This window comes from Eleutherodactylus coqui, chromosome 12 (assembly GCF_035609145.1).
Source record: "Eleutherodactylus coqui strain aEleCoq1 chromosome 12, aEleCoq1.hap1, whole genome shotgun sequence".
Lineage (NCBI taxonomy): Eukaryota > Metazoa > Chordata > Amphibia > Anura > Eleutherodactylidae > Eleutherodactylus > Eleutherodactylus coqui.
In genome coordinates this window covers 15,774,030-15,792,210 of record NC_089848.1, presented here as the reverse complement: position 1 = coordinate 15,792,210, position 18,181 = coordinate 15,774,030, and the positions used below count along the sequence as shown (strand labels likewise).

Below are 18,181 nucleotides of genomic sequence, written 5' to 3'. Positions count from 1 at the left end.
GGATATTTATTTAGAAAGGGTGCCATCTCTGCCACCCTCACTGGGGTCATCCCTTTTTGGAACACCCCCTGCACCTCTACCCCGACCTTTTTTGAAACATCTGACCGCCCCGTGGGACTGGGCGCTACAATGGGAACATGCATGTTTGAACTTGCATGTCGCCCCGAATTTACATTGGCCTTCATTGAATTGCCAACAAAATCCAGGCCGATTCCCTCCAGCCTGCCCTCCTTGTCCTGATCCGGAAGTAGAGGCCGAGCCCGAAGACCCGGCGCCTCCTTGAAAGGGATGTCCTAGCCGTGCCGGGGCCATCACCCTCAGCCACAGCCCGATATCTTTTTGGTCCCACCGAATGGAGGGACGCACCGCCTTACGTTGCCTGAACTGCTCGTCGTATCGCAGCCAGGTCTGTCCACCGTAAACCCGATAGGCTTCGCCAATCGAGTCTAGGTAGCAAAAAAGGCCGGAACAATTTTCCAGCGCTTTTTCCCCAATCACGCTTGCCAGAATGGCGAACGCTTGGAGCCAGTTAGTGAACGTCTGTGGGATCAGACGCCACCTCCGTTTCTCCTCTTCCTCCTTTTTGAATTCGGTTCTCTTCCCCTTGTCAAGGTTAAATTTCTCCAAGGGGAGGAGGGAGAATATTTCGACATATTCGTCCCTCCATATTTTCTCTCTAACTTCTTTCTTCAGATGGGCCCCCAGGGGGCCCTCGAAGCAGACGTACACCTCCCCCCTGGCTCTATCATCCAATCTAACCCCGTCCCCATCTTTTTCCGTCTGCACCGCTACCGTTACTGACTGGTTAACGCCCGCACCCCCGCTTGCTGCCTGTCTCCTGTCCCCCTGCGAGCCTATGTCCGAGCTCCATGCTGACACCACTGAAGGGGAGGGCTGTTCTATGGCTCCCCACACCGCCTGTTCACCCCCAGTCCCCCCAGACGAGCTCCCGCTTGGGCCGCTCGTGACACTGGATGACGCTCTACACGGCGCAATGTCCGCCGCCACAGGCGGCGTGGCTTGCCCTACTCCCTCCCCTCCCTGACGCATAAGTAACCCACACAACACACCCAGCAACGCTCCCATATCGCCCCCGCCCGGCACGTTAAGCGTCGCTGCGCCACCGCCTGCTTGCGCTCCTGACCTAACTCCCGTACGCGCCACATGGCTGAACGCATTGGACAATACCGACATAGATCTCTCACCTGGCTGCGAGGGGGCTGTGTACCCACCAGCCGCTGCTCCCACGTCCTGCTGCTGACTCTCATCGTCCTCCGGGTCGTCGATCCTTGCTGCTGGTAGCTCTCCTCCTGGCTGAAACCGCTCGGTTCTGGTCCCAGCCGCTTTTCGTGGCGCCGATGCGCGCTTGGCCGCCTCTGTAGTGCTGGGGCGCTGCCTGCTGCCCCCATCTTCGGCCTGCTGTTGCCTGATGGGGCGCTGTCTGCTGCCCCCATGGTCTGGCCTGTTGCTGCGTCTGGTGGGTGCCCCGACCGGCACATGTCCGGGTGCACCTCCCCCCGCTCCCTGCCTCCTCTCCGATGCTGCCGCTGTTTGCTGCTCAGTCGCCCTCTCCTGCTCCCTTACATCCGGAGCTGCTCTGATGTTCCGGCGTGCAGCCGCCCCCCCCGGCCTTCTTCCCCTGCCCGTAGGGGTTGCAGGAGGAACATCTCGTGGTGGGGCGGGGGGGGGGGGGGGGGGGTCTTCTCCCGCTTTCCTCCGGCATTGGAGACATCGGAGCTGCAGCCGGGGCCGGCGCAGCCTCTCCCGCGGGTCCATCAATCAGCCTCACCAGCCAGGTGAGGTCCCTCTCCTCCGCTTCAGCCCGGATCCTCCTCAGCATCTCTACCATTTCTTCACCCGGTAAGTGGACGTCGGGACTCTCTTCTACAGTCTTCGCCCCGCTGCCTTTCTTCTCTCCCCGCCGATGCTCCGCTCCTCTTCTATGGCTTCTCTTCTCACTTCCCGCTGCCTCTTCCCGGCTCCTGGTCTTCTCTCTTCACCTTTCTTGGTCTTCCCTCTTCACCTTTCTTGGTCTTCCCTCTTCACCTTTCTTGGTCTTCCCTCTTCACCTTTCTTGGTCTTCCCTCTTCTCCCTTCCTAGTCTTCCCTCTTCTCCTTTTCTTCCTGGTCTTCCCTTCCCGGTCTTCCCTCTTCACCTTTTTACCTTTTTCTTCCCTCTTGGTCTGGTCGTCGCTGTTCTTCTTGCTTCTTCACTCTTCCACGTCTCGGCTCCAACTGCTCCTCTTTGAATTTTAACCCCTCCCCTTCCTCTTTCTTGCCGCTCTTTTCTCTCCCCACTCACCCCTCCTTCTCTTACTCCCAGCTTTCTACAATTAACCCTTTCACTCCCCGTTAACCCCGTCATGCCTGCCTCCCGCCTACACCCTGGGTTTTTCGGCTCCGGCAGTTCCTCAATTGTGTTCATGTGTTTTTTGGGCGTCAGTGAGGCCTTTTCTTGAGAATAATCTTGCATCACATCGCTGCCACCCTGCGATTTCATTGTGCAAAAGTCAATAGGAGTTTCTAATGTTAAAAACGCATTACATCATATGAAAATCACAAGTTCGTGCATTAAGATGCGATAAAAAGGAAGCTCTATAGGGAAACATGGGAGATAAAAAAAATTTACAAAACGCAGAAAGATAGGAGATGGTTGTGATTTCTTTTTTCCACTCCACATCGCATGAGTAAAATCATTGCAAATGGGAATGAAACCATTGAAAATCATTGGTTTCTAAATCATGCATTTTCACTCACTCTCACGTCGCTCAAAAACGTATGATTTTCTCACAAGTATGATGGCAGCCTAAGGGCTCAGTCACACGGGCGTTTTTACGCGCGTAAAAAAAACGCGTGACCATGTCCATTGCCACCCATATGTTCTATCTTTTGTAGGTGCAAATTTTTTTTTGACGAATGCAGTATGAACGTTTTTATGCGCGTATGTACACGCGTAAAAACGCCCGTGTGACTGAGCCCTAAGAGAGAATTTTCTATCTGTTGGTGGGGTCTCCTCCTAGACACCTAGCGATGAGAACTGAACTGAATGCACTCTTTAATGTCCCAGGGAAAAAATCTTGCAAAGAACAACTAGTGGGCTTAAAGGGGTTGTCTCGCGGCAGCAAGTGGGGTTATACACTTCTGTATGGCCATATTAATGCACTTTGTAATATACATCGTTCATTAAATATGAGCCATACAGAAGTTATTCACTTACCTGCTCCGTTGCTAGCGTCCCCGTCTCCATGGCTCCATCTAATTTCGCTGGCTTCTTGCTTTTTTAGACGCGCTTGCGCTGTGCGGTGTTCTGCCTGGTGAATGGGGCCGCTCGTGCCGGAGAGCTGGTCACCGCATCGTCATCGTAGCTCTGCCCCATCACGTGTGCCGATTCCAGCCAATCAGGAGGCTGGAATCGGCAATGGAACGCACAGAGCCCATGGTGCACCATGGGAGAAGACCCGCGGTGCACCATGGGAGAAAACCGCAGTGCATCCCTGGGAATCTGGCGGCCATCTTAGGGAGAAGATTTTTTAAACTCCTGATTTCGTCGGATCGGTGAGTAGCAAGCGGTTTAAAAACCGCTTTAATTTGCTATTTTATGCCAGGGGGGTGACAGGCGGAATGGTATAATGTAAAATTTTCATGCTTGCCGCGAGACAACCCCTTTAAGCTGCATCCACTGACCAACCTCCAAAAGGTTTCAGGGGCAGTTTAACCCCTTGAGTGGCGGGTTTCTTACCACCCTGTCATGCCCACCAGGGCAGGTTTTTTAAATGATCTAATCATTTAATTTTAACTCATTTTGCAGTCGCGTTCCAAGAGCCATAACCTTTTCATTTTCTCCATTGACACAGACATACGAAGGCTTGTTTTTTTGTGGGACAAGTTGTACTTTTTGATGGCATCATTTTGGATGTGATAACATTATTCTCTGTGTCAACACGATTCCGGCAATACCAAGTTTATACAGTTTTTTATGTTTTGCTAGTTTTGTACATTTCAAACATTTTTTTTTCTTAAAGGTTTGCTTTTGTGTCGCCACATTCCAAGAGCCGTATTAATTTTATTTTTCCATTGCCAGAGCTCTAGAAGGCCTTGTTTTTTGCGGGATGAACTTTAGTCTTTATTTATCTAATTTTTAGGAACATGTAAAATTTTGATCACTTTTTATTCCATTTTTCCTAGTGGCAAGATTAACAAAATCTGTATTTCTGGCATGTTTTTTATTTTTATTTTTCACTGCATTCTCTGAGCAGTATAAATAATATATCAAAGTAATTCTACAGGCCAGTATGATTATGCAAATACCAAATTGAAATAATTTTTTTCTTTTTCGCGACTTTTTCACAGTTTAAAAAAAAGTAATAAAAGTTTAAATCGCCCTCCTTTTGCCATATCTATAATAAAAAATTCTAAATCATAAAAGAAAAATACATATTTGGTATCAGAGGCGTAACTTGAAGCTACTGGGCCCCAATGCAAAACCTGGAACGGGGCCCCCAACTATAATGCTTTATTCATAGTACTGGACTCCCTATATGGAAAAGAGAGGCCATATGGGCCCCCTAAGGCTCCAGGGCCCGGGTGCAACCGCATCCCCTGCATCCTCTATAGTTACGCCAGTGTTTGGTAGTGCATTATTTACCCCACACGGTGAACGTAGTCTGAAAAAAAATAAAGAACGCCAGAAATGCACATTTTCAGTCACCCTGTCTCCCAGAGAAAATGCGATAAAGAGCGATCGAAAAGTCGTATGTATTTCAAATTAGCACTAACGTAAACTACAGGACATCCTGCAAAAAATTAGCCCTTGCTAAACTATGCTGATGGAAAAATAAAATAGTTATTGCGTGCAGAAAATGCAGCAGAAAATTGAAAAAAATTAAATGTGTTTGAAAAAAAATACAAGTACTACAGCAAAAAAACCTACACAAGATTGGTATCATAGTAATCATACTGACCCATAGAATAAAGTTAGCATGTAATTTTTGGTGCGCCGTAAAAGCAAGACGCACTGAAAGAGTGTGGAATGTGATTTTCTTTTTCATTTTACTCCACTTAGAATTTTGTAAAAGTTTTTCAGTACATTATATGGTACATTAAATAGCACCATTGAAAAATGCAACTCGTCCCGCAAAAAACAAGCCTTCATACAGCGACGTCGATGGATAAATAAAGGAGTTATGATTTTTTAAACAGGGGGAGGAAAAAAAGCCAACGGAAAAAAAGGGGGGCCGCGTCATTAAGGGGTTAAATAATGTACTAACTTCCTTCCTTCTCTGGGTCATTACGATGCAGGGATACCACATGTGTAATTTAGTTTTTTATTTTTTACAAAGTAAATGGAAAAGACTGTTTTTATTTTTATCTTTTTAATGATTTTTTAACTTTTTTAAAACTTTTAAAACTTTTTTGTCCCTTTGAGGGACTTCCACAGAGACCCATCAGGAACCCCTGATCACATTCCAGGGGTCGGATGGTGACAGCCCTTTACATGCTGCAGTCGCATAGACTGCAGCATGTAAAGGGTTAACACAGCAGAGATCGGAGGTTTTCTCCATTCTCTGCTGTGTAAGAGCTGGTGCCCAGCTCTCCCCTAACAGAAGCGGGAGGTTGCCAGCAGATCGGAAATATCTCCCTGCTTCTTTTTTCAAAGTCCTGCACTGCTCTGTGTGGGTCTGTGTAGGCAGAGCACAATGCCAGAGCTTATGGCATTATGCTCTGCAGGTCCCATAGAGAAACATAGCCCTGAAATCATCCAGGCTATATTGCTATGGGCAGTGGAGCTCCGCCCGGAAAATTTCCGGGCGTGCCGCTCAAGGGGTTAATGCACTTTGTGCTTTGCTCTTAGAAAATGTAGAAAATGGACTGCAACTCTATTTCCACAACATGACTAATTTTTATGTCACTTTTTTTAGAAACATATTAGAGATGAGCAAACGTGCTCGGTAAGGGCGATTTCGCAATCGAGCACCGCGATTTTCGAGTACTTCACTACTCGGGTGAAAAGTACTCGGGTGCGCTGTGGGTGAGCGGGGGGTTGCAGCGGGGAGTGGGGGGGAGAGGGAGAGAGAGAGGGCTCCCCCCTGTTCCCCGCTGCTACCCCCCACTCCCCTCTGCAACCCCCCGCCCCACAGCACACCCGAGTACTTTTCACCCGAGTAGTGAAGTACTCGAAAATCGCGGTGCTCGATTGCGAAATCGCCCTTACCGAGTACGTTCGCTCATCTCTAAAACATATATTGCACAATGCACATTTGCCCATAATAATGATACAATGAACTTAAATTGATTGCTCCGTTTAATGTTCCCACAATCTGGCTCTATTTAAATCATAAAAGCATAAGGATATCTATTGTTTATTTATAGGTTGTCCATTCTAGGCAACCCATATTATTAAAGGGTTGGCAGATAATAATCTATTAGGTTATGTCCACGTGGGGCATAAAAAATATTTTACAGATTTTGCTGTGAATTCAACAGCATTCCATTCCACCCATTGGAGGGGATGAAATCCACAGTGACAAACTTTAGCACAAGTTGACATGCTGCTGATTTTTTCTCTGTGTTTGAAGGAGATTTGGTAAAATCTTACCAACTTTGTTGCCAGTATAATGTGCTGCAGATTTTTCACCCACAAAGTCCAGATGGAAAATCCGTAGCATATCTACAAATGTAAATATACGCATACAGGGTGTCCTACTAAATGGACTCTAGGTGTAAGCTGTAACCTGTTAAGGAACTGGGTGGCAAGTGCATGGGGAATGAAACACTACCCATTACCCACTGAAATCAGTTGGCTGTATGTGTGATGCATGGGTTGTGACAAGAAGTGATGAGCGATTAGTGGAATTATCTGTTTATCTCTGTTTCGAGACAATTTAATCAAAATCATCATGAATCGGAATGGCCAATTCCAACTCCCATTAAAGTCATTGGGAGTACAAATTGGGTTCACTAATTTGCCCTCCAGAACATCTCTAATGAAGCCAAAGCCCTCCAAATTACAAAAAATACAACAGCACATCTGGAGAATACTGTGCTCCTCCCAAAAATTGTAAAATAGTGTACAATGATGTAGGGGGTCACTTGTATCACAGGGTTGCATTTAAAACAAAAAAATGCCAACATAGTATGGCCCTTTTGTTTTATGCAACACCCCACTCCCTGTCTTAACAATGTGTGCCTCTTACCTCCCCCTGCAAGCTGCTATGGTGACTCTTCCTGCCTTTTTATGTTAGATCAAGTACCTCATCATCTTTTACCTCCTTTACCTCTTTCCCCCCCTTTTCCTCCTGAGTGGACTTTGTATCACAGTGAGCACCAGGTGTTGGCACCACTGTTTCTGCACCCCCCGAGTACACATTGCCTGTGGAGCGCTAATCGACCACACTGACCCACCACCATCTTCCTTTTTGAAGGAAAAAAATGGTTGTATTCAATGTCAAATAGCTCTGATCAATATGGACTGCTTCGGAGGGTGCGGGGGATTTGGCACGGGGTGAAGTAGAGGGGGAATGGCTGACTGATGCAGACTGTGTGCCTACGACTGGGAGGAAGAGGAGGTGATGGTAGTTGAGGCATGCTGTGTCATCCACTCTACGACATGTTCTCTGTGCTACAGAACTACATCTAAGGAATGGCAGTGGGCTTGCCTTGCCTCATGCAGAACGTGGAGCTGTTGATTCAGTAGGAGCCACTTCAAGTGCCAACTTTTCCCATTCTCTACCAACTCCACCACCACTGACACATCCCCTTACTCTTGCTTTTTTCATGTTTTCTATTTATTTAATTACTTTTTAATTTGGTTTTAATTTACTTTCTATTGTAGTTTTATGTAATTTTTCAGCTAACTTTTGTAGTTTAGAGAAAACCACAGGTAGCTGCGTAAGCTTACAAATAATTTTTTGTGACCTTACTTGCAACTTTGAACAATGTCTAAAGCTGCTGACATGCACTATGTATATTTGCTGTTTCCCTGTTTGGGATTTCTGGGGTTTTTTATTCACTACAAAACCATCAATAACTAACTAGGAACAATATGTGAGAACAGAAGTCCACATAGTATAGCTTGTATCTGAGATGTTCTTGCTTTGCGCAGCGTAATTTAATTCCGCTCATCCCACTTCTAGCTTCGTAAGGCCTGCAAATAATTCATAGTGGCCGGACTGGCGACTTTGAATGATGTCTGAGACTACAAACAGAGAACTGCTATATTCTCCATGCCAAAGCATAGTTTTTCTGTCTGCTTTGCTGCTTTATAAAGTGACCACAGGAAAAATATACTCTCTGCAGAATATAACTCCCGATAAGAACAGACCACATTTTATATAGGCATATATATGTGATACAATTTATTTCTCTGTTCCCTTCGATACAAATTTAATTTCTTTGCTGGTATGCAAGCTTTTACTCAAGCAGCAATATATCCTCAGTGGAATATCTGTCTCTAACAACAGACTGCGTGTTATATATGCATATAAATGTGATGCAGTTTCTTTATCCTGTCCTCGTCTGCAAAATGGCCACTGGTTACACTGTGCCTATGGCTAAGGCATGTGATACAGGCCTCCAGTGAAACTGCTGCCCATATACAAGATGGACACATTTGGTAACATCATCAGTGCGCCCTGGCTGCTGATTGGCTACATACTGACCTCAGTAGCAGGCATTTTGGGAAATTTTGAGTTTGCTGAGATTTTCACCAACAGTTGGTGAAAATTGGGTTGATTTTTCCGCCTGGCTGGTCAAGACGAGCAACACTGGTGCCAAGTCCTCTAGAAGGACAAATGTTATTTGCCTAATAGTTGAGTATCTTGATAGGGGGCTGCCATGTATTACAGGGAATTTAATAATGTGATTTTGAAACCAGACAACTAATATAACGACTAAAAGCCTCTTTCAGTCCAACAAACAAGCTCAATAAATACTGAAATATTAATGTATTTTTTATTTCATCAAACAGATTTTGGTCATTTCTTACAAGTTTGTAAAACATCAAATTTATTGGATATTAGTTGATACTGGACAGTAATTTACTGCATAATAATCTCCAGATATTTATTGTATCTGTTTCATATTATTGTAATATTGTTGATAATCTGTTTTATTTTTCAGGGCAACAAAGACCTTATGGTCATCTATATGACAACTTACACGTCAGGTCCACAGACAGGAGGCACCAGGTGACTTGTCCACCTATTGGTCCTAGATTATTTGGGAAAGCATTCCAAGGCACAAACAGCTATATTTCACCCTATTTTCATTCTCAAAATGCTTTTCATACAATACATTCTGAAAACAGCCCATTAAAACCAAGAATTGTGACAGTGGTTAAACCGGGAAGTCATCCTCTGAAAAAAATCACATTACTACTTAACCGAAGATCGGTCCAGACCTTTGAACAACTTATTGCTGATATATCAGAAGGACTTGGACTCCCAAGATGGAAAAATGATCGAGTAAGGAAACTTTATAACCTCAAAGGCAAGGAAATTCGCAGTGTGTCTGACTTCTTCCGTGGGGAGGATGCTTTTATTGCACTGGGTAGGGAGCAGCTTACCCTAAGGACTATTGAAATTGTTTTTAATGAACTTTACCCTGATAGGTCGTTTAAACAGTGTAAGGATCATTATGAAAAACTGAGATGCAAGATCAACGACAATGGGTTAAATATTGATAGCGGATATACAGACACAACTCACAAATTACAGAATATAATATCTTCAACACCAGCTAAAAAAACTGATGGCAAGCTTAGGACTGAAGAACCCAAAAGGACAAAAAAACATGACAAATTTAAGAGTGATCAAGAACACTTACCTAGAGTGATGAAAAAACTTGAAATATGCCATAGTAAAGCAAATAAACTGTTGAACACAAGTTTGGATTATACCACACATTGTGAGCACTGTAAAGCACACGAATGTAAGAAAAGATTGAACTGTGATTTTGATAATGAGATGCTAGAAGATACGTCTTTGATTGAAAGGTGTAGGAAGCAACCAATAAGTAAGCATAGACCAGAGAATGCAAAACCAAAGTGTTTAGTTTGCTGTAGTAGTAATAGGGAATTGGATATGAATTATAGTGAAGTAGAAGAAAAATTGGACAGCAACATGGATCTGAACCTGATTTCAAAATGGCTTCCTTATAAATTTCAAAGACAGACGAATGACACAGAAGCAAAGAGCATACATCACATTGAAAGAAAGAAATGCAATGGGGATCATCCTGACTGTTCACCAAAAAAAAACAGTAGAGGGCTAATAGAAGATTTTATGGAAGATGCAAAGGAGAATGTCCTAATATACTCGGATAAAACAGTCACTGACAATGAATTCAATAGTGAAAGGGAAATTGTGGCAAAAATTGACCTAACAGAAGAAAAGGTTCTCAGCGGGCATCCAAGTATAGAAGAGGGAATTTTCCAAATCAGCCAATATTACATCAAGGACAGGACGGATATAGACAAGTATTATGAAATCGGCAGGAGCATTGGAGATGGAAACTTTGCAGTTGTGAAGGAGTGTAGACTTCGGAAAACAAATCAAGAATTTGCCATGAAGATTATTGATAAAGCCAAGCTTGTAGGGAAGGAAGATATTATTGAGAACGAAGTTCAAATTATAAAATTGCTCTCTCATCCTAATATTGTGAAACTTCTGGATGATTTTGAGACTGAATCGGAGATTTACTTGATAATGGAATATATAAAAGGAGGGGACTTGTTTGATGCAATCACTGAAAGTATTAAGTTTACGGAGCATGATGCTGCCCTTATGATGGCCGACTTGTGTGAAGCTCTTGTGTATATTCACAGTAAAAATATCGTTCATAGAGACCTGAAGCCAGAAAATCTGCTGGTAAGTGCTTAATGTTATCATGAGAGAACAAGGCGTAGACACATATGAACTCATAGAATGAACCATAGGCACAAGATTGCGAGCAGACCACATAGTGATGCACAATCGACAAAAATAGGGAATGTTTGACTATTCTCTAATTGTCTATAGTAAAAAGAAGAATTATAAGCTGGAGGAGTTTGTATAGCTTAGGCTGGGTTCATAATCGCAATGGAGGCTTCATTTGGAACCAAGACCAAATCCAAAAGCCTGATGAGCCCCATTACAGTTTAGCGCTGTTCATGTACATCATGATACATGTGTCCTGGCTGTCATTCTGTTTTTCACTCCCTATATAAGAACAAGAAAATGGATGGCCCTAAGGGTGCATGCACATGGGCAGATTTTGCTGCGGAATCCAGAAAGCAGCTAAGCACAGAAAACACTGCTGCCAGGGCTGGATTCATCTGCGGGATTCCACATGCGGAATCCAACCCACCCATGTGCATGCGGCCTAACTCAGATGTTAAGAAAGCTTTATTTTGCAGGAAGCTATCGTCATTTTACACTTTACAGTATTTGCTGCTCATGTGTTCATATAAGTATCTTAACTCTCTCTCTCTTTATATATATATATATATATATATATATGTGTGTGTGTGTAAAACGAACCCCCCACAAAATATTACTTGCCTAACTCAGAATAAAGTGCAGAGCCAGTTAAAAAAGATTAAAATCAACAAATCATCGGGCCCAGATGGAATACACCCAAGGGTTCTAAGGGAATAGACAGACCGTTATTTCTTATATTTAATAAAAGATTAGGATAGCGCCTTAGAGGATTTTAATAAATGTACAAAAAAAGCTAAAGTTGGACTTACCTGGTGTGGACACCTGCACCCAAATACTGGGGATCTAGGTACCACACCTATAGTCCTAGTGTGTTAGGTCCAATCCTCTTATGCCAAATGGCATCCACATGGAAAAGAAGAGCTGCAGGAAGATCCACTTTAAACTCCAAAGGAGTTTTGGAACATAAAAGAGATAAACAAAATTAGCAAAGGGTCCTACGCTCATAAGAGCAAACGACTGTTCTCATCTGTAACTTTCCAATCTTTGAACATAAAGTAATAAGCCACTTAGTTTAAAGGAGGGGATATGGAATATATATATAAAAAAAACAAACCTCACCCTTCATGGATCTGGTGTTTGCATTATCAACTCTGGTCACCATCACTAGGAGGGGTTTTCTGTGTATTGATTGCATACCCCCCTCCTTTAGAGTAAGTGGCTTCACGTTCAAAGACTTGAAATTTACAGATGATAACAGCCTTTTACTCCTATGAGTGCAGGACCTTTTTACAATTTTATTTATCATATTTAGGGACTCTATTGAGACCGGGGTTGTACCACTGGATTGGTGTATTGCCAATGTAGTTCTAATATACAAAAATGGGTCATGAGGAGAGCCTGGTAAGTACAGGCCGGTAAGTCTCACTGCAATAATTGGAAAAATATTCGTGGGGTTTCTGAGAGATGTCACCCTTAAATACCTCAAGGAAAACAACGTTATAACTCCTCATCAGCATTGGTTTATGAGGGGTCAATCCTGTCAGACCAATTTGATCAGCTTCTACAACAAAGTAAGTTCTAGGCTGGACCTGGGAGAGTCTTTTGATCTTGTGTATCTGGATTTTTCTAAAGAATTTGACACTGTTCCGCATAATAGGTTGATATATAAAAATGAGTCATCTCAATCTGGGTGAAAATGTGTGTATATGGGTAAAGAACTGTCTCGGAGATAGAAAGCGGAGAGTGGTAATAAATGGTTCGTACTCTGAATGGGTCACCGTTGCTATTGGGGTGCCAAAGGGGCCAGTATTAGGCCCCATTTTGTTCAATATATTTATCAATGACCTGATAGAAGGACTGCACAGTAAAATATCAATAATTGCAGATGATACAAAATTATACAAGAAAATTAATAAAACGGAGGGCAATGTATGGCTGCAAATGGATGTAGATAAGCTGGGGCTTGGGTATAAAAATGGCAAATGAAAAGGGAAAAGTAAGATGGAAAAAGACCTGGGGTACTAATTGCCTGTAGACTTAACTGGAGCAATCAATGCCAGTCAGCTGCTGCAAAGTCTTGGGGTGCATTAAAAGAGGCTTAGGGGTAAGGGATGAGAACATTATTCTTCCACTATATAAGGCACTAGTCAGGCCCCACAGGTAATACTGTGTACAGCTCTGGATGTTGTGGTGCTTGAGATGGCTTAAAGAAGGGCAACTAAACTAATAAACAGAATGACAGAACTGAAATACCGAGAGAGGCTATCAAAATTGAGATTATTCACCCTGGAAAAAAAGACGATTAAGCAGAAACCAATTGATATATAAAACTAGCTGATATACCCGGCCGGCTTCGGCTGAGTTAATTTGGTACTGGTGTTTATCTGGTGTTCACACGGAAAGTCTTATGAAGTCGTGGTTGCTTTAGAGATACCGAGGAAAAAAATATGTTCACCAGATAGAAGAGAGATTTATCTCAAAAAATTTCCCTCCACAGAATGTGCCACCTCTCACACGCTGCTCATTACACACAGATCAGATAAATTCCTCTCAGTGTATAGGCAGATAGGAGTGACATTTATCTCAGACTGTATGTGAAAATGTCACTCCACAGAATGTGCTACCTTTCACACGCTGCTCATAACACACAGATCAGATAGATTCCTCTCAGTGTATAGCCAGGTAGGACAGAAATTTATCTCAGACTGTATGTGAAAATGTCACCCCACAGAATGTGCCACCTCTCACACGCTGCTCATAACACACAGATCAGATAGATTCCTCTCAGTGTTTAGGCAGATAGGAGAGAGATTTATCTCAGACTGTATGTGAAAATGTCACCCCACAGAATGTGCCACCTCCCACACGCTGCTCATAACACACAGATCAGATAGATTCCTCTCAGTGTATAGGCAGATAGGAGAGAGATTTATCTCAGACTGTATGTGAAAATGTCACTCCACAGAATGTGCAACCTCTCACACGATGCTCATAACACACAGATCAGATAGATTCCTCTCAGTGTATAGGCAGATAGGACAGAGATTTATCTCAGACTGTATGCGAAAATGCCACTGCACAGAATGTCCACCTCCCACATGCTGCTCATAACACACAGATCAGATAGATTCCTCTCAGTGTATAGGCAGATAGGACAGAGATTTATCTCAGACAGTATGTGAAAATGCCACTACACAGAATGTCCACCTCACACACTCTCCTCATTTTTACCCTGAAAGGTAACGCCCCTTTGTATTCAAATTTCCTACCCAGACTGAAGGTTGCAGCCCCTTGTTATACTTAAAGGCATACTCCATCCCAGCAATCCATGTCCACTTTCTTTTGTACTTTACAGCCTTTCAATACATACGACAGTCAGTTTTATTCCTGTCAGTATATATTCATATTTCTAAATGCATTTTGTCTCATATATTGTGGGATAAAGATATGTTATTAGTTACATAACAAAGGAATGGTCATACCAAATTTCACGTTTGTGCAGTACAGATGTGTGTTATTAGTTACATTACATAGGGGGTCACTTACTTCTATGCATAGGATTGAAAAATCAAGTTGCAACCCTTTAAATTTCCAATATTTAGTATGCAACGAATGGTCATGGCAAATTTCACATTTGTGCGGTAAAAATTTGTGTAATTATGTGTTGCAACGGGAAGTGAGAGAATTAGATTATGTACATAAAATTTGGACACAAATTTTTTTGAGCTTAGAATTGAATAATCGAGTTGGGACCCATTAACTTTTCCTATTTATGACATAATCAATGCTCGTGCCGAATTTCAAGCTTTTATGACATCAGGAAAAGAGAGAATTAGATTACGTATCTAAAATTTGGACGCTAATTCTTTTGCGCTTAGAATTGAATAATCGAGTTGGGACCCATTAGCTTTTCCTATTTGTGACATAATCAATGCTCGTACCAAATTTCAAGCTTTTATGACATCAGGAAAAGAGAAAATTAGATTACGTACGTCAAATTTGGATGCTAATTCTTTTGCGCTTAGAATTAAATAATCGAGTTGGGACCCATTAACTTTTCCTATTTATGACATAATCAATGCGCGTGCCAAATTTCAAGTTTTTATGACATCGGGAAGTGAGAGAATTAGATTACATATGTAAAATTTCGAAGCTAATTATTGTGTGCATAGAATTAAATAATCGAGTTGGGACCCATTAACTTTTCCTATTTATGACATAATCAATGCTCGTACCAAATTTCAAGCTTTTATGACATCAGGAAAAGAGAGAATTAGATTACGTACGTCACATTTGGACGCTAATTCTTTTGCGCTTGGGATTGAATAATCTAGTTGGGACCCATTAACTTTTCCTATTTATGAGATAATCAATGCGCGTGCCAAATTTCAAGTTTTTATGACATCGGGAAGTGAGAGAATTAGATTACATATGTCAAATTTGGACGCTAATTCTTTTGCGCATAGAATTAAATAATCGAATTAGCTTTTCCTATTTATGACATAATTAATGCTCGTGCCAAATTTCAAGTTTGTATGACATCGGGAAGTGAGAGAATTAGATTCCGTACGTAAAATTTAGACCCTAATTCTTTTGCTGTCCCAACTCGATTATTCAATCCTAAATGCAAAATAATTAGCGTCCAAATTTTATGTACGTAATCTAAATCTCTCACTTTCTGATGCAACAAATAATTACACAAATTTTTACCGCACAAATGTGAAATTTGCCATGACAGGAATACATGGAGCAAATTTATGAACAATGGCACAGTATTTATCAAAACTGTCTAACAGCAAATCAACAAACAGTAAAAAACAGTTTTTGGTACCCATAGCAACCAATCACAGAGCAGCTTTCATTTTACCTCAGCACTAAGAGGATTAAATACTGTTGCCCATTGAAACCAATCACAGAGCAGCTTTCATTTTATCTCAGTGCTGAGGATTGAAAACTGTTGCCCATAGCAACCAATCACAGCACACAGCATAGGTTTCATTTTACCTCATCCCTAAGAGGATTGAAAACTGTTGCCCATAGCAAATTTGGCACGAGCATTGATTATGTCATAAATAGGGAAAGTTAATGGGTCCCAACTCGATTATTCAATTCTAAGCGCAAGAGAATTACCGTCCAAATTTTACGTACGTAATCTAATTCTTTCACTTCCTGATGTCATAAAAACTTAAAATTTGGCGTGAGCATTGATTATGTCATAAATAAGAAAATGTAATGGGTCCCAACCTGATTATTCAATTCTGAGCGCAAAATAATTAGCGTCCAAATTTTACGTACGTAATCTAATTCTCTCACTTCCCCATGTCATAGAAACTTGAAATTTGGCACAGACATTGATTATGTCATAAATAGGAAAAGTTAATGGGTTCCAACTCGATTATTGAATTCTAAGCACAAAAAAATTAGCGTCTAAATTTTACGTACGTAATATAATTCTTTCACTTCCTGATGTCATAAAAACTTAAAATTTGGCACGAGCATTAACTGTGTCATAAATAGGAAAAGTTAATGGGTCCCAACTCGATTATTCAATTCTAAGCGCAAAAGAATTAGCTACGAAATTTTATGTACGTAATCTTAATTCTCTCACTTCCCGATGTCATAGAAACTTGAAATTTGGCATGAGCATTGATTATGTCATATATAGGAAAAGTTAATGGGTCCCAACTCGATTATTCAATTCTAAGAACAAAAGAATTAGCGTCCAAATTTTATGTACGTAATCTAATTCTCTCACTTCCCGATGCAACAAATAATTACACAAATTTTTGCCGCACAAATGGGAAATTTGCCATGACCATTCTTTGCGTACTAAATATTGGAAACGTATTTAGAAATGTGAGTACATACTGACAGGAATAAAACTGACTGTCGTATGTATTGAAAGGCTGTAAAGTACAAAAGGAAGTGGACATGGACTGCTGGGATGGAGTATGCCTTTAAGTATAACAAGGGCCTGCAACCTTCAGTCTGGGTAGGAAATTTGAATACAAAGGGGAGTTACCTTTCAGGGTAAAAATGAGGAGAGTGTGAGAAGTGGATATTCTGTGGAGGGAAATTTTTACATACAGTCTGAGATAAATCTCTCTTCTATCTGGTGAACATATTTTTTCCTTGGTATCTCTAAAGTAACCACGACTTCATAAGATTTTCCATGTGAACACCAGATAAACACCAGTACCAAATTAACTCGGGCGAAGTCGGGTATATCAGCTTGTTATGTATAAATACATGAGAGGACAATGCAAGGATCTTTACCATGATCTGCTTATACCCAGGACTGCGACAGTAACAAAAGGGCATCCTCTTCGTCTAGAGGAACAAAGGTTTCATCACCAACTTAGAGAAGGGTTCTTTACTGTAAGAGCAGTGAGACTGTGGAACGCCTGAGGACATGGCAATGGCAAAATTGATAGAGGAGTTTTAGAGGGGACTAGATGCATTTCTAGAGCACTATGATATTACTGGATATAGACATTAAATAACCAGCGTGGTTGTTGATCCGGGTCTTAGAGTCAGATAGGAACTTTCAAACATTCATCCAGGGATTATTCCATTATGGAGTTGGGAAGGACTTTTTCCCCCCCAAAAGGGATGAATTGGCTTCTGCCTCATTGGATTTTTTTTTGCCTTCCTCTGGGGTGGAAGGAGGGGGTGGAAACAGGCTGAACAAGATAGACATTCTCTTCTTTCAGCCTAACATACTATGTTACTATGTATTTACTGGACGCCTCTGTACTGAAAAGTCATAAGAACGTATGTCAGCGCATGGAAACCTATGCCAAAAGGGCTCACATTTGGTAGCACACAGTGCTGGGGTCCTGGGTTCACATCTGACCAAGGGCAACATCTTCCCACACTCCAAAAACATACTAATAGGGGAGTGTAGATTGTGAGCTCTAATGGGGACATAGCCCATTGTAAAGTGATGATCTGTGTGTAAGGGGGGTAATGCTACTGTGTTCCTCCTTATAGAGAATGGCTGATGGCTGCAATGATAAGCCCTATCCCCTCCCAGTCAAAGATGTGGCCAGGAATTGGGACAGGGAGTCCAGCAGTAAAACATTGTGTGTTCTCTTCTGCTGGCGCAGTGCCACGGCCGGGGAAAGTACAGGCACGCAAAGCTAGTTTGAATATTCCGCTCCCCAGCTAGAGAGCAGCAGCAGAGAGTTAGTGTTGATATGTGCTTTGGGCACCATTTTGTTGTGGCCTCATAGAGGTTGCTGGAGGCAGCTCTGGCCCCAGGA

The 18,181-nt window shown here is 42.2% G+C and overlaps 1 protein-coding gene across 1 annotated transcript in view; it reads left to right on the top strand.

Moving 5' to 3' along the window:
* DCLK3 (doublecortin like kinase 3) overlaps window positions 1-18,181 on the top strand; it is a 60,604-nt gene that overhangs the window by 22,206 nt on the left and 20,217 nt on the right. The window contains exon 2 of the mRNA XM_066585458.1: window positions 9,118-10,865. Coding sequence (XP_066441555.1) covers window positions 9,118-10,865 — 1,748 coding nt within the window. The remainder of the gene's footprint in view (window positions 1-9,117; window positions 10,866-18,181) is intronic.